Source organism: Mastacembelus armatus, chromosome 15, assembly GCF_900324485.2.
Source record: "Mastacembelus armatus chromosome 15, fMasArm1.2, whole genome shotgun sequence".
NCBI lineage: Eukaryota > Metazoa > Chordata > Actinopteri > Synbranchiformes > Mastacembelidae > Mastacembelus > Mastacembelus armatus.
In genome coordinates, this window is record NC_046647.1 from 12266611 (window position 1) to 12291370 (window position 24760).

General features: G+C 40.8%; 2 protein-coding genes across 2 annotated transcripts in view; one reads left to right on the forward strand and one right to left on the reverse strand.

Annotated features, from left to right (window-relative positions):
- Positions 1 to 278: 278 nt before the first annotated feature.
- Positions 279 to 10687, reverse strand: cnnm1 (cyclin and CBS domain divalent metal cation transport mediator 1). The gene is made up of 10 exons (XM_026309228.1): positions 9214 to 10687; positions 6016 to 6159; positions 5264 to 5404; positions 4916 to 5085; positions 4627 to 4726; positions 3293 to 3438; positions 2571 to 2814; positions 1543 to 1647; positions 1091 to 1186; positions 279 to 358 (listed from the first exon to the last, which is right to left on the reverse strand). Exons 1-10 carry the CDS (start codon positions 10685 to 10687, stop codon positions 279 to 281), a joined length of 2700 nt encoding a protein of 899 aa, XP_026165013.1.
- A 4329-nt stretch (positions 10688 to 15016) lies between these two features.
- hpse2 (heparanase 2) overlaps positions 15017 to 24760 on the forward strand; it is a 51560-nt gene continuing 41816 nt past the window's right edge. Inside the window, exons 1-3 of the mRNA XM_026309611.1 lie at positions 15017 to 15400; positions 17215 to 17369; positions 18092 to 18253. Coding sequence (XP_026165396.1) covers positions 15123 to 15400; positions 17215 to 17369; positions 18092 to 18253 — 595 coding nt within the window. The 5' untranslated portion in view covers positions 15017 to 15122. The remainder of the gene's footprint in view (positions 15401 to 17214; positions 17370 to 18091; positions 18254 to 24760) is intronic.

Consider the following 24760-nt stretch of genomic DNA (forward strand, 5'->3'; position numbering starts at 1 on the left):
AAAAGGTAACATGGATTTTTTTCCCTTTAACAATAAAATGTGATTAAAATCTGCTGAGATCCATACAAATCCAGTATCATGTGGTTCAGATTTGTCCGGTCAGGTTACTGTGAAGTCAAGCAGATGTGAGACAGAGTTTATCAGCGGGGACCTGAGTATTTTCAGTGGCTACAGCAAATAGGATGGCTCAGTCTCCTGTTAGGGGAGTCTATGAAGGGATGGTTGTTTAGTGACTTTGCCCAGCATATGCTTCATCCCTGTTCCTCAGTGTCACTGTGCTAGCTTGTTAGTGGTGGTTGCTCAGAGCCTTCCTCCAAACTCCTCTCTCCTTCCTGAGACTTTTTCCTCCTCTTGTTACCTAGAAACAGAGAAGAACATGCTGAAATTCAAGCAAGTCATTTGTGGTTCAGAATACAAAAAAAAGAGGGTTCAAACACCCATATCAACAAGAAGTTTCTTATTATTTATTCGACTTGTCATGCATCAACACAGTGGGGACTTGCACAGACATTTTCAGCTACGCCTTCACCAGTGTGCAACTGACTGAAGAAGGCATAGCCGAAAACATCTGTGTAATGCCCCCTGTGGTGATATTTGACAGCTGATTTGGGTCTGCAAGCCCTCTTCTTTTTTTCTTCTTTGGATTTTGACTCTGGTTAAATGCACCGCAGATGTTCTTAACCAAGTCATCATTGATTAAAGTACCTGCCTAAAAACTGCAGCTGCATTAGATTTTCTCATCTTTGCATTGGCTTTGCTATGAACGGAAGCAGCTTGCTTAAGAGTGTTTTTAAACTTCACCACATTTGCCTTTAACTACAGGAACATCAGTTGAACTAAACAGCATGGCTACTGGCTCATACGACTAGATAGAAATAAATGAGTCACACTGTATCTGAGCCAACTTGGACAGCTGCATCTGGAGATGCTGCTCAGCAGGCAGGGGTAGGTTAAAGTGAGGGACACGACACATCACCTGTTGCTAAGATACACAGCACCGTTGCTATGTCTGACAGAAAAGTTTGAGCACATCTGACGGTGTGTGTGGGCGTGCTGTCGCATCAGTGTTGATGACGAATGGCTCACTCACTCAATTTACGCAGTAGCCTCTTTCCAATGTTCTCCTCCGAGCTGGACAGAGACAGAGAGCTGATGAAGGGAGAGGTGGAGGGCTCTGTGTGCACATCTAGAAGAGAAAGTTTAGGAGGTGAGAGTAAGATGGAAGTGATACAGCAGAAGCTACTGGTCATACCGGACCAGGTAAGCTCTAGCAGCAAACCACCTAAGTGTACTGTACTGAGCAAGGTGTCCATATGTTGCATGTAAATGAAAAAGTGAATTTGTAATAGGATTTTTTAAAAATTTAATTTCATTAAATCTTGTTTTAAAGCCAGAATTTACAATAACTCTTTAATGCAGTTGTTTGCTATCATTTAATTTGCATACAAAATTGCAAAGAAAAACAGCATTTTTGCAGAGGGGCAAACACATCAAAGTCCATTTTGAATTCTAACTGAGATAAGGGTCTGGAGCAACACTCACCTTTATCTCCATAATTTTCCGGGCGGTCCTCGTGGATGTAGGGAATCTCATCCATGCGGAGGAACACAGTATCATTTGGACTCCTCTGTCCATCAGATTTACTGCCTGCAAACAGAGAATTGGTCCAGTGAGCCTTAAATAGCCACATAACAGCAGCTGGTTCATAGTCCTGCCTACAGAGGGAGGTAGACAATCAGTGTTCATTTTAGGGTCCAGTAAGAGGCTAAATATAAAGGTGAGGTGAGGTTTTAATTCCAACTAAAGATGGGGTATGGCCAAATGTGGGGCCTTAACTGCTGAGATCTGTGGTGTTGTGTACAACATGAAAACTGGCAGTATTATAACAGGATGCTACTATTTTACTGACAACTAGCAGAACCATCTGTCCAGTGATTTGTCTTAATGGCACCAACACAAACTGGTTGGCATGTTACACACTATTAGACAGATGGCCTGTGGGACGTTGTTTAAGCCTTGAAACCAGTACAGATTGGTTAATGCCACATTTGCACCAGTTTTTGCGAGTGAATCACTGCAGGTGATAAACTGACTGGTGCTTATTCTAAGTTATGCTACGTTTGCAGGTCAGCTGACGTAATTATCATTATTTTTTTGGATGAGTATTTTGAAAACTCATTTAAAGTAATGAATCTCTTATGTCATTATTATTTCCAGCTGAATGAATCTCTTAATAGGAACCAGGGGAACATTAGCTTGTGTAAAGCTTCATTAACGTTTAAACCTCATTTTTATTTGTTTACTCGTTTACAATTTAATTATGATATTAACAGCATTTATGTAAAAGGCTTTTAGGTTTTTTACAAAACGGATTAAGTGGATCATCAGATTATCCTCAGATCTTCTGTTGTCTAACCAGAGTATCAGATAGTCACATTAATCACACAGTGGTCTTAACAAACAAGTTTTTGGCCCTTAGTACTCCAATCAGTGTTTGATCCTTGGAACTTGCTCTCTGACGTTTAGTGAATAATAGTAACATGCTGCTACAAAGCATCTGCACGACTTACGAACAATACGGTTTCTCTCATTGAGCCGGGAGGTACTGTGAAGGCCACCGAGAGGATGAAGATGTGCAAGGCGTGCCAGCCCCAGTCGAGTGTGTGTGTGTGTTAATGGGAGAGCGATGCTGTGTGAGCGAGCCTCTGGGGCCGGAGGCCTCCCCTTCACATCAGGATCCACTGGATCTGGTGTCTGAGGGGAGCTGTCCATCCTAGTGGCTGTTAGTGCGTTCCGGTAGTGGTTCCTGGAGATCTGCGGGGACACAACAGACGGGTTTTATCATCAGCTTTGGATGTGTGTGTATACCTGTCTAACCCCGGTGCACCTGGCTGGGAGGAAACGTGGACTGTTCAGGAGAAAGGGGAGGATAGGGTGAAGTGAGAGGGCACATTCATCATAAAAAGCTAAAATATTCATGGTTGAAATGGAGCTCAATTATCCCCAGTGATTAAAGGAAGGAGTGTGTATGGAGGGAGAGACAGGATGTCTGTGTTCAGTCAGAATCAGGGATTAGGACATATCAAAGGCAAAAGCTGCGGCAGGGGAAGAGTGCTTTTTCGAGAATTTTAAAGATTAAATGGAAGGAGCTTAAAAGTGCAGTTTCTTGCTTGTGCACCCAGTTTTTACTTCAGTGTGCAGGAAATTATACATTTAACTGAGTTCATAACAGTGGTTGATGTATTTCCATATGTTCCTTTGTTGTGTTTGTGTAGGAACTTGTGTTTTTAACCTTGATGATCTGCAGATCTGTGAGCTGACGAACGGAGTAGTCCGGTAAGTAGACCGCTCCTCCTGTGGTGAGTTGACCCACACTGCCTCCACTCAGTAATGAATCTGACTGGTTCAGACCACTGCCCCTGGAACTATACCTTGGACCTGAACAGAAAAGATACAGAAAACCTACATTTAGTTGTAGATTTTATATATAAATCATCACAAAAACTTTTGCTAGAAAGTACAGAAAGACATCAAATCTATCAAAATGCTCCTTAGTTCTATTTTTTGTGTCCATGTTCAGCACACGAGTAAAATAGCTGTTTTTAGCATTGCCCTCTTTATTAGTGCACTAATGCAAAGTCATTTTCACTTGAGTCCACGACTAAAATACACTGCAGCGCTTTGTTGGCCTTGTAATGATGGAAAACAGCATTACTGAGTCCTTCAAAGTTAAACAAGTCATACATCTCCCCTCTGTTTTTCATGATTCATTAATTCTGATGGACTTGTATTGTAAGTAGACTTTACTTCACTCACATTTTACTATATTTTAGTCCATGTTTTTTTTTTTTTTTTATGATTTCAAAAGCATTTAAACCACTTAGAAATGAGTTGTTACATAGTGAAGGGTTTATAAAACGCCAGCCACCACTACTGGCAGCCACAACCAGTTGAAGTTGTTGCTGCCTGCCCTTATTATTAAATAGGTCCTGTTTTAACACACTGACCATGGGAAAAAAAGATGACTGCTGGTGTTAAACTTTGTGTGTATGTGTTATGTAGGTGCGTTGTCCTCTATTTGACGTGGTTTGGACATGAGGGCTGCCTAGCTGAGTGCCTGTACTGTTTTTGTCAAGTCCATTGAGAGCAGTGACTCATAGAGAAGGCAATATTAAAAAAAAAAACTTTAAAAAAGCTTTTGAGTTGTGATATTTGTGCAAGATTTAAGAGAAAATTCTGCATTCATCCTTTAATGTCTGGGAGGCATTTTTAAATAGTCAATGGGGTCTTCCAAATAGTTTACCAAGATCATCATAGATGCAAAACATGCACACAACCAGAAGAAACAGAGCGAGAAAGTCTAGGGCTGTTCTGCAGTCTTAGTTGGATTTCATATAATCCTGTGCAGGCCATGTCCTTTCCACAGGGAAAATTCTTCGAAATAACCACTTTTAATTACTTCCCACAGCTGCTGCTGCTCCTGCAGGCTGATGCTGCACAGACACTAAAAACACTTCTATTACTGGCACTGAATACATTTTATGATTATTGCTGAACTATCTATCATCATCGCAATTTTCAGTCCAAGAATTATTGATCTGTATCACTTCATGTGCGTTTACTTACCAATAGGCAGGGGAGAGATGAGTGCTGGCATGCCGTAATAGGAAAATGCTCCATTTTCAAAGCGGAGAGCCTCCTTTCCTATCTCTACTTCCACCCGTCCCTGCAATGACAGCACAGTCATTGACATGCATTATATTTGAGCTCTACACTCATGGTGTAAATACTAAATTGATTATTCATCTATCTTCCAAAAAGAAAATATGCAGAAATACATTGTTATAAAAATATCAAGCACAGAAGTAATTAACACTTGACATTACATAGTCCTTTTTGTCTGTTTGTAATTCACCTGCAGAATGAGTACAAAGTAGTCGACAGGCTTGTTTCTCTGGAAGAGGTAGTGTTGAGGAGCATGTTTGTTCTTGGGGTTGAACTTTAGGTCCTGCACAACGCTGGGATGCTTAATAAGACGTAGCAAGATCTTCTCTGACAGGTGACATGGTCTAAAAGGCTCCACTTCTACAAGAAAGATGCGTGTTGATACACAGACAAGAGCAGACTAGAATAAGAGTCAAAGTAAGCACACCATGTTCCTGCCACATGTCCTTAACCTCGTTTTATCCTGCCATCCATTCTGGGCACCCACAAATACTCAGCAAACAGTACATGCATAAGCAAACGTGCAGTGCTGCTGTACCTGTAGCCAAGAAGCGGTGGGTTGCAAGCAACAGCTGGGGTGACATCTTCACCTTCAGCTCATTTTCTGCCAGTTTGAAGATAGAAAAATCCTGCTGTTTCCTCTCATGGTTGGATACCCTCCTTTTGGTCCGGTTATCCGCTATGAGCATACACAGATCATTCAAAGTGCATGGTCTACAGTGCAAATTTCACATATTATGCCTGGACATAGACATAATTTCTCTTAGTGAGCTTATCTACGGCTGCAGATAACTTAACCAGTCCATGACTGAGTTATCCTCTGCAGAAATGAGGACTATTAAATATATTATATAACTATAATAGATTAGATGAGAAATGAAAAGAGTTTGGCATTTGAATTCATGTCTCTGGTGAGCCTTTCCAGCCAATTAAATATGAGAGGTTTATGGTGCTTATCTGTGCGACTGGGCCATTTATTCACATTATTTAATTATGCATCAGCAAGGAACAGGGAACAACGGGAGAGAAGGTGAGATCAATAATTTAATGAGAATAGATGGCAGAGAACGGAAATGGCAATGTGCTATTAAAAACACAATCCTACTACAGTAATACCCCTAATAAACACTGTGTACTGTATATGCTGTTAAATTTAGCATTTTCCAGTGATGTGGACCACACAGCTGAAAAAATAAAGAAAACTATGCAGTCTTACAACTGTGAAACCGTTTGACCGTAACTTTGAAAAATCTGGGCTTTATAATCAACATGTTTCTGCATTATACATACTATACAGGTCTGTCTCATCCACAATCTCAGACTTGATGATTTCTTCAATGACGTCCTCCAGGGTGACGATGCCCATCACTTCATAGAAAGGGTCTCCCTCTCCCTCGCTGTTCACCCTCTGCACCACAGCCAGGTGGGATTTACCTGCATTCAGCAGAAAAGTAAAAGGGTGAGTTGAAATGTTTTCAAAATCTGAGCTCATGCTGAAAACTGCTCATGCAATGGGCTGTGAGGCAACGTCACTGGATAAAAATAACATGAGTCAACAGCCTCCAACTGGATCTGTGCAGTCAAGATGAAAATCAGCACAGAGGCCGTAACTGCAGGGGAGAGCTATCTTAGAGCTTAAATATGAAATCATTTTGACATCAGGACTACCCTGGTGTGTGTGTGAGTGTGTGTGTGTGTGTGTGTGTGTGTGTGTGGGACAGGAATGAGATTTACGTGGGCATTGGGGATTAGTCTGGAGACACTTTGACAGTTTGGAAGACTCTGGTCTTACGTAAACACACAGATTACACAATCAGTCTGGGGATGTTTGCATCTGCTGACTAAACTGCCCATGTCGCTGCCATCTCTGTAAACACACATAGAGTTACACAGCATACACACAAACACACACTTTACACATCCGTGAGCTGACCCAGTGCTCCCCCTCAGTAAGCATTTGGCTGAACATGATGACCCTCTGAGATTCAGTGCCGTAGCTCGCCAGCAGCATCTCTGACGTCAGCTTACAAAGCAAATGTGACAAGAAGTCAAAGGTGTCGTCAAACTCAATGAGAAGAACAGGAAAGACTACAAACACATGATCACATTAGTAGGTAGCGACTAGTTACAGCACAAACTGGCTATTACAGATTGTTTCATTTTCAACTCAGCAAAAACACAGATTTAAAAAAATGAACGATTGTTTAATGTATTTCATTTGTCACCATACAGAAACCTTCACTGTCATGCTTTAAGTCAGTCCGATGACCAAATATGTCCTAGAAGGCAGACTTTTACCGCATCCCTTGCTTCGATTAAAATCTGTGGCTCATACGGCATGGGCCGATTTAGGGGATCACTGCCGAGGGATAAAATAGATCAAGCGCTTTAATCCACTGTAACAAAGAAAAAAAAGTCTGATTGACTGAAAGGCAGCCATGTCCAAAGCTGAAGCTGTGGCTGTGACACTGGCTGAGATGGTCAGGTTGTATTCAGCGCTCAGGTCAGCTTATCTGAAGAGCTCAGGTAAATCAGACGTAGATGTGCCCTCAGCTGTGCATGTGCCCAGTCACTGCATTACATCATTCATATGTTACATAACACTATTGCAGAACACACACACAGACACACACACACACACACACATTTACCAGACCCATGCACACACATGCCTGGGGCGAGACTGGGTCTACCATGAATGCTCCTTTTCAAATGTTTCTGCTCTGCCAGTTTCCCAAGGCTCCTCCAGTCAATGTTTGAACTCCATGTGTTGTTTTAGATCGTTCATAATATGTTTGTGCATGATTGTGCATTATATGCGTATTTGGTAGCTGTGGTTTCTGCAAACAATACAGCCATACAGTACTATGAATAGAAATAATGGATTATTTATATCTTTCTTCCTGTTTTACATATAAGCAGACACAGCAACTTATATTTAGCTTTGGAAACTATGCTCCTGCCTTCTATAATTTGACCTGTGTCAACTTCAAGATGTGTTTTGTGTTTTTATTTAAGGAAATCCTGAAAATAGACTACATTTTCCACCAGTGAAGGAATGTCTTACAGACAATTTTGTAATGCTCACATAACTTAGTAAAGGGCATAGCCACATGAAAGATAAAAAAATAGAAGTGTTTTCCACTGTGCAGTATGGTTGCAGTCCTCAATTCCTTGACATTACTGATGACATTTCCATGGTTTCCCTGGACAAAGACCTCACCCCTGCCCATTGCCCTTCTCAGGCAGACATCCTCACAGCTTGCAGCCAGGCTTCCTGAACAGCAGGAGTCTTTAATCCATGAGAGTAGAAAGTAGAAAGGAGTCGAAAGGGGTAGGGAAAGGTTAGAGCTGAATTTTTCATGGTTCACTGCAGGCCTGGATGGAGACGACCCACAGGGTGGAAGAAGCTTCAAAGTCACTGTGAGCTGACAGTTATGTGAACACAAACAATCTAAAGGTGAAGTGGAGCTTCACGCTTCAGATTTATTGACAAACAGAATGAAAATGAGATGGAAACACACAAACACAAGGTCAGACCTGAGCCAATGGGTTATTTGGGTTAGCCCAAAGCTATCATCCATAATCCTGAACAAGATGAAGTGGTGCACCTCCTGACCTGTAAGTGGCAATCATAACACTGCCAAAGTTGTGCGTCCCCTCTCACATTGTGACTGGACGGCTGCTGCCTCAGACTGGCATTTACTGAAGCTTCTTTGTCAATGGAGGATATTTAGATATAAATATCCACAAAATAAACTGATGTAAATCGAATCCTTACGTAACAGACTTTCCCGCAGCCTCGCATCAATTCAGAGTCTCATTCAGTGTGAAGACTGAATGGGGTCTCCGGAGAGAGGCGACACACTTTTACTCAACAGTGAATAGATGCTACCACTGTACGTGTATGAGAAACACTGCTGTATTACTGTGAATGTACTTATCAGCAGAGACGCTTATCAAAGATGAAAGATGTGCAAGTTCAACTGCCATTACAGCAAACTCCTCAGCATTATATCAAACTGTAGATCTGATGACTGATACACTCATAGAAAGGGGGCAAAAAAGCAGGGGTTGATGGAGGCAGATAAAGTTCACAGTGTTGTTGTCATGGGAAAATGACTTTTACTACATGAATTCTTAAGATAACCTCATTCTGATCCTTGGTAGCCTCTAACCTCTGGCTGAACCAGTCTCAGTGTGACACTGTATCAGATTTCACATATGGCTCTCCCTGCTCTGGGGATCAAAAGGCTGCACTGGCAGGCCCACTGTGAGCCAATGGACTGAATGTATGCACTGACTTAAAACTTGGTTTTAAGTGCACAGTCACTTCAAAGCACATGTAACTCCTAGGTGGTAGGAGGCAACCTTGAGTCTATGCCAAAACATGTGGCGCCTTCAACGTTTAGCGTTGACTTGTCAGACATAAGTGGTTTATAAGTTCTGAACTTGTAAAAAAAAAAAAAAAAAAAAAGAGAGACTTACCTCTCTTAAATTCCTCCAGCATCACATCCAGCTTGGTGTCATTGAAGACGCAGTGCATTGGGTGTTTGTAAAACTGAGTAATTGTTTTTAGAGGAGTGCAATCGTCAGGATCCACGAAGGCCAAGTCTTTGACAAACAGGATGTCCACGATGTTGGACCTCTCGTTCTCGTAAACTGGAATCCGGGTGAAACCGCTTTGCATCACATCTGACATGGTGCAGAAGTCCAAAACTGCGTCCGAGGACAGCATGTAGCAGTCTGACAGCGGCGTCAGCACGTCCTCGACCGTCTTGGTCCTAAGCTCTAGAGCTCCCTGGATGATGTTGAGCTCCTCTTTGACCAGGTCGTGGTACGGGTCCGTGACGCGCAGCATAGCCACTAACTTCTCCCTGGTGTAAAAGTTACTGATCTCTTGGTGCAGCATGATGTCCAGAATCTTGGAGACTGGGTAAGCGATGGGGAAAAACACCAGCATCAGCAGGCGGGTCGCGCAGAGGGTCTTGGAGGCGATGGCGAGACTGTGCCTGGACGCCACAGAGTGAGGTAAAATCTCGCCAATAAAAAATATCCCCAAAGTACAGGAGGCAGTCGAGAGAGCAGTCATTCCTAAAATCTGGCACATCCACACCACAAAGCAGGTATTTGTCAGCACGTTGCCCAGCACCACAGTGCAAAGGATGTAGTTCCCGTGTTTGCGCACTGACTCTATCTTGTGTGCGTATTTCCGTTCCTTCTCTGTGCCACTGTTCTGTAGGACCCGCAGCTCCACGGGGTCCAGAGACAGCATGCTGATGTTCAGACCACTGCAGAGCGCAGACAGCCCCAACAAGAGCACAGAGACACCTGCCTGTAGCCACACATCTGCCTCTGGAGGTCTGGCCACCACCGCCAACCAGAAGTCATTGGTGCTGAAATGCTCCCATTTCACTCCATCAAACGCACACATTGAGTAGTATTTGATTACCTCGCCCCTGCGCAGGTCTTTGGCCAGCAGTTCCACCAAAACTGAGTTGTGACTTGAGGTGGATTTGAAAGAGCCCAGCAGCTCGATGTCAGAGCTCCGAGTGTTCTCCTCTTCACACGGGTTCCCCCTGAACCGAAGCCGGCTCTTCGCGTCCCCGCTATCCTCATCGGGTTCTTCTATAAACGCGATCCAGGGAGCGGCAGGAGCTCCGTCAGATCTGCCGCTGATGTTAAGGCTGTTGGGATGCTCTGTATTTTCTAGAGATGCGGAGTAGTAAACCCTCAGCATGAATCGGGTCCCCTCGGTCGCCCTCAGTATCCCATCCTGCACTGACAGCTCTCCGCTCTGGGTGTCCTCCGGCCGGACACCGAGCAGCGCCACTGTCGGGGAAGGTAGAGAGGAGAGGGCGACGGTAAGAAAGAGAAGAGAGAACCGGCGCGGATGCAGGATGCTGCTCAGAGCATCCGCAGCATCCGCAGCCATCATGCTGAATGAACTACTGAAGGACATGGGAGAGCTGGGTCACGTGGTCTGCAGATGGGATGGATGGATGGAACAGCTGGGTGGCCATATCCAGGAAGAAGAGGATGGGTACGTTACACACGCACACACACGCACACACACAGAGGAGGTGTGCACCGCAGTCCTTAAATACACATGACAACCGTGACGTAGGCCTGTCTTATTTGCTTTCTGCTGCTTCTAAAAATAGAAAAAAGGAAATGGCCAATCATGAATCATTATGTGATACACGCGGGATCAAACAACGCTTATTTAAAATAAACCTATTAGACGAATATTACACACACACACACACACACACACACCAAAGCAGAACTGCAACAAAATCTATACATGTGCGTGATCAAAAGCTCAGCAAAACATCATTTAGACCGAGTTCTATGGATCAAAGTCTTCGTTTGAAATATTACTTCCCCTCAGTTTTAAAGTGTCCACTAGATGGCAGTATCATCACCTGTTTCAGTGCAGCCGACCCTGAAAACAGCTATAACTCACATGTAACCCAGTGAACTTTAAGCTGAAGTGGCGTTATTTATTTATCATAAGAGCCATAACAGTTTAGCTGCCAGAACTGGCGTCTCTTAACAAATCAAATAATTATCAACACCTACAACAATTCGCAAAACATGTAAGGAGGACAGACTGGATTTTGATCCTGCGGCTTTTAAATGGGCCATCACGTAAAACACAAGGTACACAAGGTACAGGCATAAATATATTAAGAGCAAATTATTGACAGGGCTACCATCGATGATGTAGGCTTTAAAGGAAGACATAGGAAATGAAATATGAATTCAGTAGAACAAGGTCAGTAAAAGCATGGTCTATTACACACACGAGGAGGTCCCAATAATTTATTATAATTTATTATGTATAATAATAATAATAATAATAATAATTATTATTATTATTATTAGCATTATTATAGTATATTATTATTATTATCTTGAATAGCCTATATAGAGGAGCTCTCATTCACTTGAGTTCGGATTGACGAGGTAAGAAAGTGAAGGTGAGAACAGACACTTGCCAAGTATTAACACTTAGACACTCTCTGCTTTCCATCAGCCACACATCCAGCGGAGCATATGTATAAAAAGACTCCGCACACATCAACAAAATCAATCTGGTTTCCCAGGGACCACAAATGAATAAGGATCAGCCTGATTTAATTTCGCCTTCCTGTGTCATCGGATGGCAAAAAGAATAGCACTGCTCCATGCAGACATCGGATTCATCCGACTGTAACAGCTCCGGTCATTTCCCTCCGGACAGGTTCCTGTATGGCCTAATCAATATGTTTGCCAATCAAAAGTGTTTGCAACTCAAACTTTTAAAAACGCCGGAGATTTGATTTTAATATTTTTTTAGAAAATAAAATCTGCACTTTTCCTTGTTTTAAACATGATTTCTACCTATTTCTGAGCTTTGTCGGTGGCAAAAACAGTGAGTGAAAAACTCAGGAGGTGGCCAAATAAAACTTTAAAATAGATAATTTCCCAACGAAAACTGACTCACGGTGCTCTACAGAACATTCCCGTGTGTCTGCTTAAACCTATTTCCCTTTGCGAAGTTTAAAAAGACTTTACCGTAATTAAATACCTTCATATCATTAAATACCATAATAGGATCACGTTCTCTTATTGCTGCTTGATCAGAATATGTGAGTTAATTCTCAAACATTATTCCCCGATGATAGTCCGTAATTATTACCAAATACTATTATACTATTGCAACAAAACGCGTGGGTGTCTCTAATGGGGAAAAAAGTATCTAAAATAAAAACACATTAAATTAACAGTGATAACAATAATCTTTTGCTGACAAAACGTGTTGACGTTTACATACAAAACAGCCTGTTAGAATAAATGAATGTCTGTAGCTGAAAGTTGGGTTTAACACTACGGTTCGTAGATCTGATGGGGAGTCGGGCGTGTGTATTTAAAACCATGGTGCTGTTTATTTTTTATATGAGCCTTAGATCTGCCATCCTCATAAAGCTGCTGCATCATTCGTAGCAAAACACTATACAGAATATAATGTGTAGAAAATGTTCTAAACACATTCACCCCTCACAGACAATTCAGATGATGTGATAGACACAGATAGTTATGTTGATTCGTTACGGTAAAATCTATTTCTAACTTTTTTTTTTTTAAGAAAAAACATCCCCAACTATGACATGGCAAATGCCTTACATCTACACCTTTCTTTAAAAACCAAAACCTGTAGTTTATTAAAAGCACTTGCAAACCATGATGCCAAAAATGACAACATGAAACTGTTTCATGTTGTCATGAGCAAGCAGCAGACGGTTTTTTTCTGCCTGTCTGATAAATGGATCTCATCTTATAATTTTCCAGACAAAGAAAACAGACCAGACACCACTGGATTACGTAAGATACAGTACAGTCCGGTTTCATCTTTGCATCACAGATGTGTTAATAAAGGGTATGTGACACTCAGGGGTGACCCTAATCTGCACACACATCTTTTCACGTTTAGTTGAAGAATTAACAGAAGACTTTTTACAGATGCGTCATCACGCCACACATCCTGCTGGAGTATTATTGCCTTTAATTACTTTTAACTTTCGTGCGTAAAACCTGAAACGTTCGCGCCTAAGATAATTTTGCGGTGTGATGTTTGCGTGTTGTAGCCTACTCTTTGAAAACATGGACCACCTCGATACATTCTCTTCTCGTGTATTTTGCTGCTCATATAGGAGACAGCGGTGACCTTACACGACCACTTCTTACTACACTGGAGAGACTGGACTCTGGAGAAATCACCATAAACAGTCTTTTCTTTGGCGCGTTTCTTGCTCACCAGTGCCTGAAGAACATCTGGAGAAAAGTCATATAAATAGTTTATAGGTGAGTTCCATGTGTAGGAACTTAAATCCCAAATTGGGTTTGAATGTCAAAATGTTCATGTTGCCAAATGTCATTGGTCTTGTGCAATCAATCAGTTGTTTGTCAAAACAACTTAAGTGTCTACAGTACCCAGGAACATGAAATATCCTGTTGACGAGATTTTATCTTCTCTTGTTTTGAAGCCTGTTCTCTTGAAGTGTGTAGCCTGGAGATTCTTGTAGACCCAACCACATCATTCTTTAGTTGGAAGATTTGATTTGCAGTGTGGACGGTGACGGCCTTTAGCCAGTGATCACGGCTTATGGTGCGATGCGCATTTTGGTTCATGCCATCAAAATGAATGTATGGCGGGTAAAACTGAGCGTAGCTGAGTTTAACACCAACTGAATCCCCTCAAACGATTTTGCACAACACAACCTATGTAATTTATTTGCATATGAGAGTGCCTTTACTCGTTTTAGCTTTCACCATATGTTTCTTCAAATTAATCGTATATTTTTCCATGATGTGCAGGTTATTATCTCGCGTCAGTCATCATGGCCTATTCATTTTCCAAAGGCTTTTCTTTGTCATTACCACATTGGCCTGATAACATTTAAACATGCGCATCTGTTTATTGAAACTCTTTGGGTTTAATTTCCCACTGAATTCAACTTTGTTGTCCTACAAAATTATACGTCTTTTGTTTGTACTTTTTCAGCATGAATTAGAATAATATTTATCCTTCCATTAGAAAAATACTATTCTGCTTTATCTTGAACATTTAGAAGATGTTGCGCCCTCACTTCTGAAGATTTCACCCTTTTTTGTGCATACGCTCAAAATTAATGTACCCAAAATAAAAACTGTTCTGTTCTTCAACCATTTTGATTACACTCACAACCCTGGCCTTTTTTCAGTGGTATAACTAAATTATTTTAATGGTAAAATGGGAATAAAAAAGCAAGACAGAGGCACAAACATGATATACTTATGTTGTTAAAGCATATCAAAGAGAAAAGAGGCCCTATATTATTACCTTTTGTTTGGAAAACACTTTGGAAACATATAATAACGAGTCTGAACCAGTCCCATGCCAAAGCTGTTCATAATGTCATTACAATTAGCTTTCTGCATTCAATGAATACCATAAAAAAAGACTAAAACACACCTGAAGTAACTTTTTTAAGCGCCATAGTGTCCTTTAAGGGGTTAAGACTAAACTGGTAGCCATATGAGCTGAGAAAACTACGTCTAAGCAGTTTGTACTCATACCTCAGAAAACCTTAGAGGGGCGGTGCTGCCTCTTCTCCTCCCAACTTCTGGCTCTCACAACCGGGAAGGCTGGCTCGGGGCGTGCGCTCTTGTGAGCAGCTCCCAAAAATACTCAAAGGGGCGGGGGGCAGAGGGGGTGAGACAACTAGACAGGAAGACAGATCCAGATCGATGAGGCCAACCTAAAGACCCACTATCGAACTTCGAGGGCGCAGAGTGTGTTTGGTTGCGTTTTCTTCTCGCCTTTAAGTCTCATTACGCGCACAGATCCTCCTGCTGTCCAAAATAAGAAGATGCCCAAATGCTTCCAGTGCGTATTCCCATGGTCCTCCCTGTGGCTGGCATCTTTGGCTACTTTGGTGGTGCAGTCGGTGCTCTCGTCCTCGTATCCTTCTTCTTCCTCCACATACCAGAGACCTGCAGCCGGTGGAAAACGACCGGGCTTCATGGAGAGGACGCTGGTTCTCCTGGATGTCAACACCCGCAGCCCGATCAGAGTCCTCAACGACAACTTCCTTTCTTTGCAGTTGGACCCGTCGATAATCAAAGATGGTTGGCTGGACTTTCTGAGGTACAAAAGAGTTTCCCACCATTTCCACAACATCGATGTGCACTGGCGACTATCTCCAAAATGTTTGGGTGTTTTATTCTATTCATTACGCACACAGCCACGTTGTCTGAATGGTCATGGGGTGACCCAGTACGTTTTCTCCTCACCCAGGACACTAAGTGGTCTAATGCTGCACATTATTTAATGCTTTCAAGTGCAAACCTATTAGATAATTTAATAAGGCAACGTTAAGAGTGAACAGCTCAAAAACCATCCATTTAAGGTTATTTCTGTCAATGTAAAGATAGTTTGCAGTGTACTTATTAAAACTGCGTTCTTCTAACCAGCCTAGTTTGTAAATTGTCAGTTTCACTATAGGCCTATAGAGTTTTTTTTCCTTAAATTAATTAAAATGCAGTTTCACTCGGGTTCAGTGCCAAAAGTTGTTTTTATATGCATAGTACATTTTTGACTCGACTTTCATTCATGTTTATGATTTTTTTCATCTGAGTGCATTTCTCAGTCAAATTTTCACAGGAGACGCAGACTCTGGCCGCCACGTTTTGATCATAGATTATAAAACAAGACAATTTCAATTTCAAAACTCGGAAAAATAAGTCAAGTATTCCATGTCTAAACCACATGCACTGACAAAAATAATCACAGTCTATATCAAGCCCTAGACTGGATTTATGTAATCAGTTATATTATTTATCTCAGCTTCTTAATCTGCATTGGACCTTTGTCAGAAACATGTGGTAAATATGATCTAAAGACGATCTACAGAGCAAAACATATAATTTAGTACGACAGCCTATATATATTTTCTACACTGGAAACTATCTGATGGGGAGAGCACGTTTGACTGTGTGTACCCTCCCCATGATAAACACAGCTGTTTACTTATTTTGCAGTAAATGAAATTTCAATTCCATCACGTCACACACCGTCTCACTCCCCCCTGTGCAAATTTGTTCTGGGTTAGTAGTTTATCGTCCAATATTTTCAGAATTATTATTCATATTATCTACTCACTTTCATCCACTGCAAACTCAGTCTTGGATGATTAGGCACAAATAACCTAAGCAGCTGCTGTAGCGTCCGGGCCTGCCGGCTGTGACTTTAGGTACCTTCCGTCTTTTTATTAGATTAAGCCGAGTGCCACGTAGGCTGTAATGAAATTTGTAGTTATTTGCAACAATAGAAAAAGTCCTACGTGTACTTTTATTTGTTTATCGAAACATTAGAACTCGTTACGCATTAGATATTAATATAATTTAATTTATTATCAGGCAGGAAGCACAAAGACAAAACAAATGACTTTGTTTTTAGTAATCTGTCCTTTAACATCTTTAAATAATACAGATTATTGCTCAAGGCTCCACTTCATGCCTGTTGGTCTTTATTTGGATTTAGCAGCGCAGAGTAAAACATTACATCTCTGTGCTGCTTGAATCCTTCGTTCCTCAGGTTAGAGGCCTACTCGCCATAGCTGCTTTTTCAGGTGATGTAGCAGTTTACCTGTTACCTGGGCCCGCAGGACAGATGTTTTGGCACAGGCCAGCGGTGCTTTACCAGTCATAGCAAAAGTAAACCACCTTTTCATATCTCTTTATATAGGATTTGTGTTTGTCCCTAAATTTTTGGCCTACATGTTTGAGATAAAGCAGCCTGAACGGAAGAACAGGAAAACATAATGACACTTCGCGTTCTGCTCCTCCCAGATATGCCTGTGATCATAAAGTGAAGCTAGAGTGTGCAGGGATTATTTTAGTGGTGTGGATATTTCCTCAGTGGGTTTTTTTTTCTTTTTCTTAATCTGCCTGTGCCCGCAGCTCCAAGCGGCTCGTGACCCTGGCGCGCGGCCTGTCGCCTGCCTTTCTGCGTTTCGGCGGAAAACGCACAGACTTCCTGCAGTTCAACAACCAGAAGAACCTCGCCAAGTTCAGAGGACCGGGACCAGACTACTACCTGAAGAACTACGAAGACGGTGAGCGAAAAAAAACGACACGTCCCTCTATTTGCGTCAAGGTGGATTTTTACAGGACGCGTGGGCGTCTCTGTTCTTTCTGCCCGTGTTTCTCCTCGCTCAGATAGACGCAGTAAAATGTGTCGCAGTAATGTGTCCTCTAAAAGTTACTGGTTGTCTGTTTTACACAACGTCCATTTTCTGTACAAACACTGTACCGCTGCCAGTTTATTAGGGACAGCTCCAAATAAATATAGTAGGCTTACGTCATAAATCCCTATTTTTAATGACAATTATAATGTTTGGCTTTTATTCGAAATGTTACAGGGAGGTGATTCTTATATTTAGTCTCCCCTCACTGAGTTTGGTTGACACAATATGGAAAATGAGCCACAATGTGCTACAATGCACTTTACTCCACCAAATGAGCGTGACACTGAGTAAACACACACAACATCACAACCTTCATGAAGTCAGGGCTTATTGGAGTGAGTTCATATTATACTGCACTGGTTTTAGCTGAGTGTATGGAGGATGTTGTTTTTCCTTTTTTCCTAAAGAAAATTGTAGGTTTCAACAGGTGGTTCAATCTTTAATGGCAAATTAGGTTTTAAAAGTAAGTGAAATAATGTGTGATAGGCAACATTAGGATTTTTATTTTTATTTTTTTTGTGATACTGTTGTAAAGTGTGGTTGTAAAAATGTTAAAGCAGCATTTGCTTCTCGTCTGTGCCGGCTTGCAGATATAGTGCGCAGCGACATTGCATTGGACAAACAGAATGGCTGCAAACTGGCAAACCATCCTGACATAATGCTGGAGCTACAGAGGGAGAAGGCAGCCACCACACAGCTTGTCCTGCTGAAAGAGCAACTGTCCAACATCTATAGCAACATTACAATAACAGGTAGGAGATCACACACACACATACACGCACACGTACATGTACACAAACACTGTCTTTTTTTTTTTTTTTTTTTTTTTGATGCGTGCTTACATCCTGTGTAGTCTGGACTTTGTGTGTCATACACATTCATGCGCACACACACAAGGTTCAAAGCATGCCAATGTAAACCATCAGCTTTCAGGATGACAAATGTAATTTGTAAAAGAGGAATGTGGGGATGGATAGAGCGGTGCAGCAGCAGAGGCTAGTAAACAGAGCACTGACAGTTTCACTGGTTGGAGTTAACTTGACCTGACTGCACGAGGAACTGGAGTCCTGATTTTGGGTGGGCTTCATATTCTTATCACTTACTGTGACTGACTGAGATGGAAATGAGGGCCTGCAAGAGAAAAGAGTAAATGAGGGATTTGTCTGTTAAAATTAATGTCTGTCTTTGGAAACTGTCCACAAACCTGGACTTTGCAGTGAGTTTCCTACAAAGACTGAGTCAGTGTCAGAAATGATGTATTTACACTTTGTGGTTTTCACGGAGTTGGTCGTTAGTTATATGGTTAAGGTAAAGGGAGCAAAGATGGAGCTTAGAGAGTAAAGACAGATGAGGGTAAATGAGAAATAAGTACAAACTGTGTTTAGCATTCAATCATCTGTGGTTTCAATTCATTTACTACTTAGTTTCGTTCTCACACTGGAAGCAAAGCTATATTCATTTATATAGCACAATTAAAATGCTAGGAAGATGCAGTGTGCTTCAGATTGAATTCTCAACAAAACAGAAACATGTATTTTCAGTTTATACACATGCAGAACAAAGAAACTTTTATAGGTATCCATGCAAGCCGGTTTACCACTTTGATCTAATGGAATGTAAAAGAAAAACATGAAAGGATTCAGTCTGCTTTTAGATGCTGCTAATACTGGGGCACATTTAACACAATCTGGTAAAGAAATACTGCTACTGAAACCATCATAATGGTTTCACCAGCTTTAGTTTTAATTCTCAGAACAATTAAAAAGCCTGAACCAGAAGATGGACAGTTTCATACTGAATGTGCAGTTCAGAGAGGTCCTGTGGAGAAGGACCATTTAGGGTTTTACAGACGAGGAGGACGCTTTTGTGCTCAGTGATCTCAGTTAACTGGTAGCCACTGCAGAGATCTGAGAAAAGGTGTGAACCAGTCAAATGTGCAGCAGCATTTTGGATTAGCTATGGTCTGCTCGTAGTCTTTTTAGGGAAAAATAAGTTTTGGTAAGGTCGATGACATGGCGCTGAAGTGTCTGAATCAATAACAGCACACAGATTTCTGACCTGTTTAATACTTTTAAGGGAAAAAGAGGCTAGAGAAGAACATATTTGCAGCTAAAGGTGGCTTAGAACCCACTACAAGGGTTTCTGTGATGGACGAAGTTGGGGAACAAGTATTTCTGTCCTTGATGCATTTGACAGGTGACTTGACAGGACCGATGTGTCTAGTGGACAGCGGCAAATATAGCTGTGTCATCAACGTAAGGCTGGTAGCATATCTGGCGTTCATGCATTATGTTGCCAAGAGATGGCTTGAAGAGCACCTAATGCAGAATTGAAGCTCGCATTTTCTATCTACTTCACCATCTTGGAAAGTGGTTGGGTGGGAAGTACTTTTTGGGTGGGCATGATTTTCATTTCACAACAGAAAACCGCAGAGAAAGTCAGTTTTGAAATCCAAAGAGCTTGTGTAAAAATAAATATGCAATGTGGGATCGACCAACAAGCCAATCAACAACAGTAAAAACAATTTTGGCTATGTGGGACTACATGTATTACTTTCTTTAAATGGTTAAAATGTTAGATATACTAATATACACAAAGAAGAAGGATTAAAATATTTGGTCATATGTTAAAAAAATCACCTAAAACACAGAATCTAAATCCATCAATTGAGCCCATTTGTTCTTTTCAAACTACTATTTTTTTGTTATTGACCACATAGAACAAGTGGCCTCACGTAACTGGGTCTGCAATGTGCTTTCCATGTTTTCAGGAAGGTCTCCCCTCCTTAGAACAAAGTGATCCTCTGTGTGTTATTGTATGAGTAATGGAGGTGGGTGTATGAAGAACATATATCAGCTGCATATTTTTGAATAGTCTGAAGCGCAAATGTCATAATACGGCCTTGGTGCATTTATCAAAATAGGCAAACGTCAGCTTGTGTTGAAGCTGTAAAGACACTAAAGCCCTTAGGATTTTTTTTTTCCCCACACTAACTTCAGGATGTTCCATGTAGGTCCAACATTTTCTAATATCTATTTCAGGCTTTGCAGTTTTTAGCAATTAAATATATGAATTAATCAATAGTTGTGCTGATATCTTTGGATTGTTTCCAGATGGTGTTCATATAAATTAAAGTTTTGAGTAAAACAATAGAAGAAAAAAGATTAGTAATGTGGGCATGATGGGCACGGGCAGGTAGAGCCATGCATTGCTTATTTCACCTAGCAGGAATAGGTAGATAATAAAGACTTAAAAAATATATCATGTGACTATTATATATTCTACTTTTTTATATTGTTCTGTTATGTTACACATCATAGTACACTACTATTAAAATCTGAATCCTTGGCTAAAAAAGTAACTGTAAAGTATAAAACCATGGTGGAAATGACTAGCCTCTGTCTCACATATGTGGTGTAGTGCAAATGTTACTCAAAATTAAGACCACATTTCCCATAAACCCCATTGCTTCCTGTCAAAAAGATGACATACCTATTGCTCACTTTGCTCTGCTACAGCATGGAGACCTACAGGAGTTGCCAGTTTTTTTTTAATGGTCAAGTAAAAACAAATATGGTAGTGATTTGTTGATTAAAAAAAAATATGCCCATTTAATCTTATTCTACTTCTTTGTGCAGACCGTAATTGCTTTGGTTAATGGCTAAAAATTAAATGTAAACACTAACACTGATTTTACAGGTGAGAACATGATGAAATATAGTTAGAAAATATTTATGCCAGAAAACTTATGATGATAATGAATCACCACTGAATGTTATTTTCCCACGTAGTGGACACTTATGCATCATTTTACTGATTGATTAGGGACATGTGGAGCATTTTGTCTTTTTAGATGTCAACTGCTGGTGTGATGGTTCCTATTATGAGGTAGAAGTGGAGACAGAAAGCACCGCTGTGCTGTTTTTGAGCAGGTGCCATAGTTGTTATCAGACTGGTTGGCGGGGAGGGGTGGGTTTGGGGTTTGGGGGGTTGAAGCCAAGCATAAGGACTTTATTTACCCAGAGCCGATTTACTGTGAAGTGTTCTCACAGAATCTCCCACTCTTCCAAGCAGAAGTACAAACTGCAGATCTGCCCCAGAGAAATGTTGTTCAAAAGTCTGAATAATATTTTTCAAATATTGTGAAGGTATAGCTGCTGTTTTCTTTCTGTGGTACCCTAAAGTTGACTCTAGTGGAATTTAACATATGCTGACTGTTTTAGTGGGGAAAGAACTCAGCAGAAAAATCACTGATGACGCTGAAAGTGCGAACACATTTGCATTATAGTCTCATTATTACACTCTGTTGAACTCCGAGCATGTTGTGTAAACTGGAATCTGTGCAGAGGCCTCATGTTTCTGTGTAGAGAGGAACGGGGGCACTCGGGATGTGTTTAAATATGGTCTGGTAACAATCAGCCAAGATTCACTCTGTGTGTGTGTGTATGTGTGTGTATGTGTGTGTGTAGGCAGGTGGTGTTTAAATGACCGTTAACAGTCTTGCTCCATCCTTTTCCACTCACCACTGTCTGACCTTTGACCCAGGCTTGTTAGCGCTATCAATAATGGGGCCACTCTGAGCTAACACATACGCACACACGCACACACACACACACACACACATAGAGCAGGGGAATGAAGTTGAGAAAATACCCTGACCTCAGACAAGGTCATGGTCAGCGTCATCTTAGTCTGTCTGCAGGAATGTATCCCTCTATCACAGATCACCTCTTCAATTCTGTCATCTCTTTCTCTGCCTCCATCAGTTCCTTCTCACAACTTAACATTCTCCCTCATTTTTTCTTTGGTGTTTACTGTTGGTTTAGCTGCGTATATTGTGACTTCATATGAAAGACCTATGTTTATTTAACACTTCAGAGAATGAGGCAGTCTATCCGTTCAACTTGTGAACTCAGAGGCCTCGTCCCTTTGTTTAAGGCTCATGGAATAAACACAGCTCAATTTAGGAATTCCTTTACTGTGTTTTTCTTGTCATTTGAGGCTGGCTGATCAATATTTGCTAACATGTCTAAGAAGAAAATCTTCCCAAAACAGAGAAACCAGAGAGGCGACAACCAAACATAGGATATTATCAGTTATAAGGTCTGCAGCTGCTTGTAAAACACAAGGACAGTTGTTTTGCTATTTCTTTTTGAAGTATGAAGAATTTCTCTTTAAATGTTCTTTGATTATTCAAAAGATACAAAACACAACTGAAAAGATCTTTTTTTTCTGTGTAGCTATAAAGCGCAATTGTAGATAAACCTGCAACCACAATTTTAAGTGATAGATAAAAGCCAATATGTATACATGAGGAAATCATGTCTAGTATTTTGATTCCTACACAGAGGTAAAAAAAAAAAAAAAAAGAGTAACCTGTACTTCCTGTCTGTATTATTACAAGCAACCTGATAAATAAGAAATAAACAAGATATACTTGATTATGACCATAATTATAAAAAAGAGCAAAAAATTCCAGCTGCAGGGCTTTTATGGGGATTGGGGGAAGTGGAGGTTGAATCACAACCAGTTTTTTTATGTTTTTGGACACAGGCAGCTACTGGACATTAGTGGAATTGGAGAGATTGGGAAGAGAAGCCATCTGGATAAGATGGTGTGATTAAGTAGGACATCTCCTCACGAAGGCGCTGGAGTAAACTAGACGGGAGATGAGAAAAGTTTTAACATGGGACAGTGCCAGGTTCATGGAGAGAAAAATGCACATTTTGTTAAACAGAAATGTAAACAATCTAAAAAGCAGGAGGATCTGGCAACAGTCTTGAGCTTCTATAGCTGGTTGTTGTGGGTTGTCCTGATATTTATGTCATCATCAGTCATGATGGTGGGGAGAGTGAAAACTTTGCTAAGGTCTACTATTGGAGAATGAATGCAATGTAAGCTGATAAAAAGGGAATGAAGCTGACTGCAGAAAGCGGAACTTTTGAGACTCCCATTTCATCAGTTTGTATGGATTGTCCTGTTCACCACAGGAAATATGTATACGTGTGAGTGTAGATGCAGAATAAATTTAAATCAGTCGACTCTTCTGCAGATATCAGGACACTGAATATGTGGTGTGGCTCTGTGTTGCAAGGAGGTTTATCAGTTTCAGTAGGTGGTAGTGAAACAAAGCTAACAGAGGGCTGGTTGGATGCCACACCACGTCGTCCATGATGTTGTACATATATTAATATCCTATATTCTGGTTAAATTCATTTGATAATAGAGAAATTTAATAATGTTAGACATATCAAAAGTTGACTTCATGATCAGACAGATAGAATAGCACCTGACATCATGACTTGTACTCTCCTTTTTTGCCTTTTTCTTAGTCTGAGCTCATGTGTGTACTATCAAATAACACAAATGTTTACAGTGTCTAATCAGTTGTTAGGTTTAAGTAAACACTGCTGGGAGTACATCAGGCACTAATACCTGAGCCCCTCTCTTTGATCTGACACAGAGGTGCAGCAGTAACAGCCAGACAACTCTCACTGAGAGCTGTGCAGCTCCACTGAAAGGAAACACGAGAAGGAGGACAATGTAGAAAAGACATAAGAAATGTGAAGCATTACTAATCTAACCCTGCTTTCACAACAAATACACACAAATACACTTGCAACAGAGCAAGGCAGCTTTTTTAAACTAAGGTAATGGCTACATCAGTTGCCTAACTCTAAGCATCCCTTTCATATAGTTTTTTTGTTGTTGTTTTTTTTTTGGTTTTTTTGCCCTGTTCAGTCTTTCACCATTTTAACGTCTTTACCCGTTGATTGCAATCAGCTTATATTGTAGAAAGGAGGAATCTTAAAGATGTTGCCATTTGGACGTAGGGTTTGCTGAATTGTCATTTGTTGATGTTCTCGAGTTGCTACATAAATGTGAATAGTAAATATTTTAAAAATCTGAAGTCATGGCTGATGAGTATCAAACAGGAAAGAGCTGCCAATTTTGAAAACTAATACTGGGATTATTTACATTCCTGTGTAGTTTGTAGCATCCTAGTAAGATACTTTGTCAGATTGATTTTTGCTTTTTGAGTTTCACTTTAGTCTATCGTCCATATTGTGAAAACTACAATATTTACGGTTACACACGTGATGTGAAGCCAGTGTAACTAAAGAACACGCATTTCAACATTTTTAGTTTCTTTGGCTCAGGTATCGCGTCAGAATTTCAATGCGCAAAACCCCTACTGTAATTCAATAATAGTAAAGACTGAAGTGAAATTCATGTCCCTGACAAAAAGTATTATGAGT